This window comes from Salmo salar, chromosome 10 (genome assembly GCF_965601325.2).
Source record: "Salmo salar chromosome 10, fSalSal1, whole genome shotgun sequence".
NCBI lineage: Eukaryota > Metazoa > Chordata > Actinopteri > Salmoniformes > Salmonidae > Salmo > Salmo salar.
The window spans coordinates 52,018,736-52,030,000 of NC_138300.1; the positions used below are offsets into that span (position 1 = coordinate 52,018,736).

Sequence of the window (11,265 nt, forward strand, 5' to 3'; positions counted from 1 at the left end):
TTACAGTAAATTGTATAATTTATTGTTGTCACTTAACTATGTAATTTCCTTCCAAAACAAATCAAGACACATTTTCAAAATTGTAACTTGTGGCTAAAACAACATCATTCTAATTCTATTGTGAAACAGAACATCTTTCTGTGTCCCACCCTCTCATTAAAAAGTATTTGTAACCGTTCTCCTCTAAACGGTGATCTTCAGAACTCAGCGAACAGCAGAATCTACTTCTCCCTGCCTGGCAGTCTTCAGGGTATCAGCCCTCTCCTGCTAGACTGACTGACAGTCTGTTGTCTTTGATTCTTACACTGAAAAAAAAAGACCTTTTAATGATTAGCAGTGAGAGAAAAAAACGCACACAAACATGAAATATTAATTTCAGTAACAACTTTACATAAACATAAAGGCATTTAACAACAATGAGGGAGTGTGGAGATGACAGTTGTTCATTTAGCAGTGGTAAACTGCTGTTTATGCCTGGGAGGGAAGCAGGGAATGTTCCTGGTGGATAGTAGCAGGCAGGAAAGGACGGGGAAAGGGACAGGGTGGAGAGAGGCAGACTAAATCCCAGGGGAGGGAGAGCTGGGAGCTGAGTGGTTTGTTTCGTCTTTGTCCCAGTTCCAGAGTGCTACTCTCTCCGTTCCTGTCCTCTCAGTGAGATGGTGACTCTTAACACGCTGCTTCTCCTCCCTATACTTTCTGAAACTCAAACAATATTCTCCTAATATTACATAGAGTAGTGATTGTTTTGGTCTGGTCTCCTGAGGGTGTTAATTACTGAGAATGAATGACATCTTGCTGTACGTTACGTGGTGGTAAATGTGATGTATGTGTTCACATGGGAATCAATAGGTACAGTTCTTAGACTGTTAAACATTTCACAATATGCTTATCAACAACGTGGTCCTTAACACCAAGGGACATTTAATATTTTATGATTATGTACAAGACAGACCGGGAGATAAAGTACTATACAGTCCTCTTTTGCACAGACGGACAGACAGACAGACTTCAGAACAGGTGAAGAGGCTTTTGACAGTCCTTAGACCGTCCTGGTGGAGCAAGGGATGCTTTCTACTGTACTGTCCCCTACTGTACTGTCCCCTACTGTACTGTACTGCTTTCTACTGTACTGTTCCCTACTGTACTGTCCCCTACTGTACTGTACTGCTTTCTACTGTACTGTACTGTCCCCTACTGTACTGCTTTCTACTGTACTGTACTCTCCCCTACTGTACTGTGCGGTTCCCTACTGTACTCTCCCCTACTGTACTGTCCCCTACTGTACTGTACTGTACTGCTTTCTACTGTACTGTCCCCTACTGTACTGTACTGCTTTCTGTACTGTACTCTCCCCTACTGTACTGTCCCCTACTGTACTGTACTGCTTTCTACTGTACTGTTCCCTACTGTACTGTCCCCTACTGTACTGTACTGTTCCCTACTGTACTGTTCCCTACTGTACTGTTCCTGCCCCTACTGTACTGTTCCCTACTGTACTGTACTGTTCCCTACTGTACTGTACTGTTCCCTACTGTACTGTACTCTCCCCTACTGTACTGTACTGTTCCCTACTGTACTGTTCTGTGCCCTACTGTACTGTACTGCTTTCTACTGTACTGTACTCTCCTGTACTGTGCTGTTCCCTACTGTACTGTTCTGTGCCCTACTGTACTGTCCCCTACTGTACTGTACTGCTTTCTACTGTACTGTTCCCTACTGTACTGTTCCTGCCCCTACTGTTCTGTGCCCTACTGTACTGTCCCCTACTGTACTGTTCTGTGCCCTACTGTACTGTCCCCTACTGTACTGTTCTGTCCCCTACTGTACTGTTCTGTCCCCTACTGTACTGTTCCCTACTGTACTGTCCCCTACTGTACTGTACTGTTCCCTACTGTACTGTTCTGTGCCCTACTGTACTGTCCCCTACTGTACTGTACTGCTTTCTACTGTACTGTACTCTCCTGTACTGTGCTGTTCCCTACTGTACTGTTCTGTGCCCTACTGTACTGTCCCCTACTGTACTGTACTGCTTTCTACTGTACTGTTCCTGCCCCTACTGTTCTGTGCCCTACTGTACTGTCCCCTACTGTACTGTTCTGTGCCCTACTGTACTGTCCCCTACTGTACTGTTCTGTCCCCTACTGTACTGTTCTGTTCCCTACTGTACTGTTCCCTACTGTACTGTTCCCTACTGTACTGTACTGTACTGGTCCCTACTGTACTGTACCCTACTGTACTGTACTCCTCCCTACTGTACTGTACCCTACTGTACTGTTCCCTACTGTGCTGTTCCCTACTGTACTGTCCCCTACTGTACTGTTCCCTACTGTGCTGTACTGTCCCCTACTGTACTGTTCCCTACTGTGCTGTACTGTTCCCTACTGTACTGTTCCCTACTGTTCTTCCCCTACTGTACTGTTCCCTACTGTTCTGTCCCCTACTGTACTGTTCCCTACTGTTCTGTACTGTACTGTTCCCTACTGTTCTGTCCTCCACTGTTCCCTACTGTACTGTTCCCTACTGTTCCCTACTGTACTGTTCTGTACTGTTCTGTCCTCCACTGTACTGTACTGTTCTGTCCTCCACTGTACTGTCCTCCACTGTTCCCTACTGTACTGTTCCCTACTGTTCTGTACAGAGAGAACTCAGCGCTCAGAAATAAATGAATTACAGCTCCTTCATGTCAGGAGACCATTGCAGGAGGATAGTACAGAGAGTGATGGAAACAGAGAAAGGGGAGAGAGAAGAGATTCAAAGAAATGAAGTAGAGAACGAGACAACTGTGGAATTTCTTTCTCACTCCCTCCCAAACTCCCCTCCTTCTCCCCCATCCCTCTCTCCTCTTTCCTCTCTCCTCCCATCCCTCTCCTTTTTCCTCTCTCCTCTTTCCCGCTCTCCTCCCCATCCCTCTCTCCTCCCCATCCCTCTCATCCCTCTTTCCTCTCTCCTCCCCATCCCTCTCTCCTCTTTCCTCCCCATCCCTCTCTCCTCTTTCCTCTCTCCTCTCCTCCCATCCCTCTTTCCTCTCCATCCCTCTCTCCTCTCTCCTCTTTCCTCTCCCATCCCTCTCTCTCCTCTCCTCCCCATCTCTCTTCTCTCCTCCCCCCATACCCCTCTCCTTCCATCCTCTTCTCAATTGACAGAGCAGCAGGTGCTCTCTGCAGCACAACAGATAAGCTTCTAGGAAGGAGAGAAGGAGAGAAGCTACACTTTATTTTCTGGGGATGACCCTTAAATGTGACTCTTCACACACAGAATGTATATTCCATTCCAGCTTCCAACTTCAGAGGTGTTCAATTAACTTTCCCTCCTCTCTCTCTCTCTCCCTCTCTCTCTCTCCTCCCTCTTTCTCTCATTCCCTTTCACCTCTCTCTCCTCCCTCTTTCTCTTTCTCTCTCTCTCTCTCTCTCTCTCTCTCTCTCTCTCTCTCTCTCTCTCTCTCTCTCTCTCTCTCTCTCTACCCCCTCTTTCTTTCTCTCTTTCCCTCTGTCTCCCTCTCTCTCAGCTCCACTCTCTGAAGAGTAAGCTGAAGAAGCAGTCGACAGCAACAGGAAGTGGAGTAGCGAGATCCTTCCTCCGCGCTCAGGCTGCTCTGTTTGGATCCTACAGAGACGCCCTCCGATACAAACCTGTAATAACCTAACCCTTACCCTTCAATACAAACCTGTAATAACCTAACCCTTACCCTTAGATACAAACCTGTAATAACCTAACCCTTACCCTTAGATACAAACCTGTAATAACCTAACCCTTACCCTTAGATACAAACCTGTAATAACCTAACCCTAACCCTTAGATACAAACCTGTAATAACCTAACCCTAACCCTTCAATACAAACCTGTAATAACCTGTAATAACCTAACCCTAACCCTTAGATACAAACCTGTGAGAACCTAACCCTTACCCTTCAATACAAACCTGTAATAACCTGTAATAACCTAACCCTTACCCTTAGATACAAACCTGTAATAACCTAACCCTTGCCCTTCAATACAAACCTGTAATAACCTAACCCTAACCTTTACCCTTCAATACAAACCTGTAATAACCTAACCCTAACCCTTCAATACAAACCTGTAATAACCTAACCCTTACCCTTCAATACAACCTGTAATAACCTAACCCTACAAACCTGTAATAACCTAACCCTAACCCTTACCCTTAGATACAAACCTGTAATAACCTATCCCTAACCCTTACCCTTAGATACAAACCTGTAATAACCTATCCCTAACCCTTACCCTTAGATACAAACCTGTAATAACCTTACCCTAACCCAGTGCTTCTCAATTATTTTCTGTTACGCCCCCCCCTAGGAAGAAGTAAACATTTCGCGCCCCCCAACTCTCCGCCGCGACTGTAAATAGTATCATTTGTCTATAAAATTGTTATAAGTACACCTCTGCATAACATTGTATCCTTATTAACATTAAATAAAACAAAAAAAGAAAAAAGAAAGAAATATAGATCAACTTACAACAAAGAATAACTTTATTAACATTGTTTTTTAGTCTGTAACAAAGACTTAAAGTGCATGAATTTGCCTGAAATTTAAAACATTTTTGACCATTTGATATTGAAAAATAAAATTAAATATAATCAATAAATAATAATAAATTCAAATTGATCAGCAACATTAACTCAGGAGCACAATATATGAAACACTTTGACCTATAAAACAAAAATGAATAAAACAATTTGTGCTGATTTTTTTGTAATCAAAATGAGGAAGTCAGGATTAGTGGCTACAATGAGCACGTTTTGCAGAGCACAGCTTTTCGAAGCGGGGTTTGAAGCATGATACTGCAACTCTCAGCTCCTGCTCAATGTTTAGCTGGGACCTGTACTTGGTCTTCAGTGCAGCAACAGCAGAGAAGCCAGTCTCACAAAGATAAGATGTTGCAAAAGGAAGAAGAATGCCCATGGCCCTCTGCCCTAAGAGTGGATACTGCCTCTCTACACTCAGCCAGAATTCACTCAGTGTCTGTGATGTGAACCTCAGTCTCAATGTGGAGTCAGACGTCATATCAATGAACTGGTCCTCCTCTGCAGAGCTGAAACCAGTTGGAGCTGGATCCTCACACGGGGAGTTTGTCATGTCAAAACGTACAGAAGCGATAAACAAACAGTCTTTGTTGCTGTCAGTTGCTTCATCGAACTGTAAGGCAAAACGTTTGTCTTTGAGTTTATCTACCAGCTGTTCTTTAAGATCGTTAGCAATGTCATTTATACGTCTGGCGACAGTGTCATTGGACAGAGGGATCGTTTTTATTTTTGCAGCACTTGCGTCATCCAGCATGACAGAGACCATGTCTAATGCTGCAGGCAGTATCAGCTCCTCTGCTATGGAGTGGGGTTTTTTGCACTGAGCAATTTGGTATGCCACCTTATATGATGCTAACAGTGCTCGCTGGTTTACTGAAGTAACATTCACAAAGCGGGATGATTGTTGGCAATATTCGGCACGTTTTCGCTGAAAAAACTCAAGCGGCTTATCAGCGTGATTGGGGTGTAATGTCTTTAAGTGACGCCTTCATTTATTTGGCTTCATGCTGGCCGCTGCCAATATTTAAGACATTTAGACACAGTAAACATACCGGTCTTTCCTCGTCTCCCACCGTAGTCACAGTGAAGCCAAGCGCTACATACGCTTCGTCATATTTCCTCGTCTTAGCTTTCGGGAAACTTACGTTTGTCTCATTATCCGTCTTTCTCTGCCTTTCTTTTCATCCCTGTTAAATATTTTTCCATGGTGTCTCTTAAGGGTTTGTTATCTGCACTTCATATCTCCTGCTCTGTGCTGTGTACTCTTGTTCGGTGCAAAAAACCCTACTCCCTGTGGCAAAAAAAAGCATGTTCCCCGGGGTCACACGCGCCCCCCCCAGCATCGCTCTGAGCCCCCCCAGGGGGGCGCGCCCCAATATTTGAGAAGGACTGCCCTAACCCTTACCCTTCAATACAAACCTGTGAGAACCTATCCCTAACCCTTCAATACAAACCTGTAATAACCTAACCCTAACCCTTACCCTTCAATACAAACCTGTAATAACCTATCCCTAACCCTTACCCTTAGATACAAACCTGTAATAACCTAACCCTTACCCTTCAATACAAACCTGTAATAACCTATCCCTAACCCTTACCCTTCGATACAAACCTGTAATAACCTAACCCTAACCCTTACCCTTCAATACAAACCTGTAATAACCTAACCCTAACCCTTAGATACAAACCTGTAATAACCTATCCCTATCCCTTACCCTTAGATACAAACCTGTAATAACCTATCCCTAACCCTTACCCTTCAATACAAACCTGTGAGAACCTATCCCTAACCCTTCAATACAAACCTGTTATAACCTAACCCTTGCCCTTCAATACAAACCTGTAATAACCTAACCCTAACCTTTATCCTTCAATACAAACCTGTAATAACCTAACCCTAACCCTTGCCCTTCAATACAAACCTGTAATAACCTAACCCTAACCTTTACCCTTCAATACAAACCTGTAATAACCTAACCCTAACCTTTACCCTTCAATACAAACCTGTAATAACCTAACCCTAACCCTTACCCTTCAATACAAACCTGTGAGAACCTAACCCTTACCCTTAGATACAAACCTGTAATAACCTAACCCTAACCCTTACCCTTCGATACAAACCTGTGAGAACCTAACCCTAACCTTTACCCTTCAATACAAACCTGTAATAACCTATCCCTAACCCTTACCCTTAGATACAAACCTGTAATAACCTTACCGTAACCGTTACCCTTCAATACAAACCTGTGAGAACCTAACCCTAACCCTTCAATACAAACCTGTAATAACCTATCCCTAACCCTTACCCTTCGATACAAACCTGTGAGAACCTAACCCTAACCCTTACCCTTAGATACAAACCTGTGAGAACCTAACCCTAACCCTTCAATACAAACCTGTAATAACCTAACCCTAACCCTTCAATACAAACCTGTGAGAACCTAACCCTTACACTTCAATACAAACCTGGGAGAACCTAACCCTAACCCTTACCCTTCAATACAAACCTGTGAGAACCTAACCCTAACCTTTCAATACAAACCTGTAATAACCTAACCCTAACCCTTCGATACAAACCTGTGAGAACCTAACCCTAACCCTTCAATACAAACCTGTAATAACCTAACCCTAACCCTTCGATACAAACCTGTGAGAACCTAACCCTTACCCTTCAATACAAACTTGTGAGAACCTAACCCTAACCCTTCAATACAAACCTGTAATAACCTAACCCTAACCCTTGGATACAAACCTGTGAGAACCTAACCCTAACCCTTCAATACAAACCTGTAATAACCTAACCCTAACCCTTCGATACAAACCTGTGAGAACCTAACCCTAACCCTTCAATACAAACCTGTAATAACCTAACCCTAACCCTAACCCTTCGATACAAACCTGTGAGAACCTAACCCTTACCCTTCAATACAAACCTGTAATAACCTAACCCTAACCCTTACCCTCAGATACAAACCTGTAATAACCTATCCCTAACCCTTACCCTTAGATACAAACCTGTAATAACCTAACCCTAACCCTTACCCTCAGATACAAACCTGTAATAACCTAACCCTTACCCTTCAATACAAACCTGTAATAACCTAACCCTAACCCTTACCCTCAGATACAAACCTGTAAGAACCTAACCCTTACCCTTCAATACAAACCTGTAATAACCTAACCCTAACCCTTCAATACAAACCTGTAATCACCTAACCCTAACCCGTAACCCTTCAATACAAACCTGTAATAACCTATCCCTAACCCTTACCCTTAGATACAAACCTGTAATAACCTAACCCTAACCCTTACCCTCAGATACAAACCTGTAATAACCTAACCCTAACCCTTCAATACAAACCTGTAATAACCTAACCCTTACCCTTCAATACAAACCTGTAATCACCTAACCCTAACCCTTACCCTTCAATACAAACCTGTGAGAACCTAACCCTAACCCTTCAATACAAACCTGTGAGAACCTAACCCTAACCCTGTAATACAAACCTTAATCAACCTATCCTACCCTTACCCTTAATACAAACCTGTAATAACCTATCCTAACCCTTCCCTTCAATACAAACCTGTAATAACCTATCCCTAACCCTTCAATACAAACCTGTTATAACCTAACCCTTGCCCTTCAATACAAACCTGTAATAACCTAACCCTAACCTTTACCCTTCAATACAAACCTGTAATAACCTAACCCTAACCCTTGCCCTTCAATACAAACCTGTAATAACCTAACCCTAACCTTTACCCTTCAATACAAACCTGTAATAACCTAACCCTAACCTTTACCCTTCAATACAAACCTGTAATAACCTAACCCTAACCCTTACCCTTCAATACAAACCTGTGAGAACCTAACCCTTACCCTTAGATACAAACCTGTAATAACCTAACCCTTACCCTTCAATACAAACCTGTAATAACCTAACCCTAATCCTTAGATACCAACCTGTAATAACCTAACCCTAACCCTTCAATACAAACCTGTAATAACCTAACCCTAACCCTTCAATACAGACCTGTAATAACCTAACCCTAACCCTTACCCTTCAATACAAACCTGTAATAACCTAACCCTAACCCTTACCCTTAGATACCAACCTGTAATAACCTAACCCTTACCCTTCAATACAAACCTGTAATAACCTAACCCTAACCCTTCAATACAAACCTGTAATAACCTAACCCTAACCCTTCAATACAAACCTGTAATAACCTAACCCTTACCCTTCAATACAGACCTGTAATAACCTAACCCTAACCTTTACCCTTCAATACAAACCTGTAATAACCTAACCCTAACCCTTACCCTTCAATACAAACCTGTAATAACCTAACCCTAACCCTTAGATACCAACCTGTAATAACCTAACCCTAACCCTTCAATACAAACCTGTAATAACCTATCCCTAACCCTGTAATAACCTAACCCTAACCCTTACCCCTTAGATACAAACCTGTAATAACCTAACCCTTACCCTTCAATACAAACCTGTAATAACCTAACCCTTACCCTTCAATACAAACCTGTAATCACCTAACCCTTACCCTTCAATACAAACCTGTAATAACCTAACCCTAACCTTTACCCTTCAATACAGACCTGTAATAACCTAACCCTAACCCTTAGATACAAACCTGTAATAACCTATCCCTAACCCTTCAATACAAACCTGTAATAACCTAACCCTTACCCTTCAATACAAACCTGTAATAACCTAACCCTAACCCTTCAATACAAACCTGTAATAACCTAACCCTTACCCTTCAATACAAACCTGTAATAACCAAACCCTAACCCTTCAATACAAACCTGTAATAACCTAACCCTAACCTTTACCCTTCAATACAGACCTGTAATAACCTAACCCTAACCCTTAGATACAAACCTGTAATAACCTATCCCTAACCCTTACCCTTCAATACAAACCTGTAATAACCTAACCCTAACCCTTAGATACAAACCTGTAATAACCTATCCCTAACCCTTAGATACAAACCTGTAATAACCTAACCCTAACCCTTCAATACAAACCTGTAATAACCTAACCCTTACCCTTCAATACAAACCTGTAATAACCTTACCCTAACCCTTACCCTTCAATACAAACCTGTAATAACCTAACCCTAACCCTTACCCTTCAATACAAACCTGTAATAACCTAACCCTAACCCTTAGATACAAACCTGTAATAACCTATCCCTATCCCTTACCCTTAGATACAAACCTGTAATAACCTATCCCTAACCCTTACCCTTCAATACAAACCTGTGAGAACCTATCCCTAACCCTTCAATACAAACCTGTTATAACCTAACCCTTGCCCTTCAATACAAACCTGTAATAACCTAACCCTAACCTTTATCCTTCAATACAAACCTGTAATAACCTAACCCTAACCCTTGCCCTTCAATACAAACCTGTAATAACCTAACCCTAACCTTTACCCTTCAATACAAACCTGTAATAACCTAACCCTAACCTTTACCCTTCAATACAAACCTGTAATAACCTAACCCTAACCCTTACCCTTCAATACAAACCTGTGAGAACCTAACCCTTACCCTTAGATACAAACCTGTAATAACCTAACCCTAACCCTTACCCTTCGATACAAACCTGTGAGAACCTAACCCTAACCTTTACCCTTCAATACAAACCTGTAATAACCTATCCCTAACCCTTACCCTTAGATACAAACCTGTAATAACCTTACCGTAACCGTTACCCTTCAATACAAACCTGTGAGAACCTAACCCTAACCCTTCAATACAAACCTGTAATAACCTATCCCTAACCCTTACCCTTCGATACAAACCTGTGAGAACCTAACCCTAACCCTTACCCTTAGATACAAACCTGTGAGAACCTAACCCTAACCCTTCAATACAAACCTGTGAGAACCTAACCCTTACACTTCAATACAAACCTGGGAGAACCTAACCCTAACCCTTACCCTTCAATACAAACCTGTGAGAACCTAACCCTAACCTTTCAATACAAACCTGTAATAACCTAACCCTAACCCTTCGATACAAACCTGTGAGAACCTAACCCTAACCCTTCAATACAAACCTGTAATAACCTAACCCTAACCCTAACCCTTCGATACAAACCTGTGAGAACCTAACCCTTACCCTTCAATACAAACCTGTAATAACCTAACCCTAACCCTTACCCTCAATTACAAACCTGTAATAACCTAACCCTTACCCTTCAATACAAACCTGTAATAACCTAACCCTAACCCTTCAATACAAACCTGTAATCACCTAACCCTAACCCTAACCCTTCAATACAAACCTGTAATAACCTAACCCTAACCCTTACCCTCAGATACAAACCTGTAATAACCTATCCCTAACCCTTACCCTCAGATACAAACCTGTAATAACCTAACCCTAACCCTTACCCTCAGATACAAACCTGTAATCACCTAACCCTAACCCTAACCCTTCAATACAAACCTGTAATAACCTAACCCTTACCCCTTAGATACAAACCTGTAATAACCTAACCCTTACCCTTCAATACAAACCTGTAATAACCTAACCCTAATCCTTAGATACCAACCTGTAATAACCTAATCCTAACCCTTCAATACAAACCTGTAATAACCTAACCCTAACCCTTCAATACAAACCTGTAATAACCTAACCCTTACCCTTCAATACAAACCTGTAATAACCTAACCCTAACCCTT

At 42.2% G+C, this 11,265-nt stretch overlaps 1 protein-coding gene across 1 annotated transcript in view; it reads left to right on the plus strand.

Moving 5' to 3' along the window:
• LOC106560563 (DENN domain-containing protein 1B) overlaps window positions 1–11,265 on the plus strand; it is a 238,530-nt gene that overhangs the window by 148,957 nt on the left and 78,308 nt on the right. Inside the window, exon 13 of the mRNA XM_082956608.1 lies at window positions 3,506–3,631. Coding sequence (XP_082812734.1) covers window positions 3,506–3,631 — 126 coding nt within the window. The remainder of the gene's footprint in view (window positions 1–3,505; window positions 3,632–11,265) is intronic.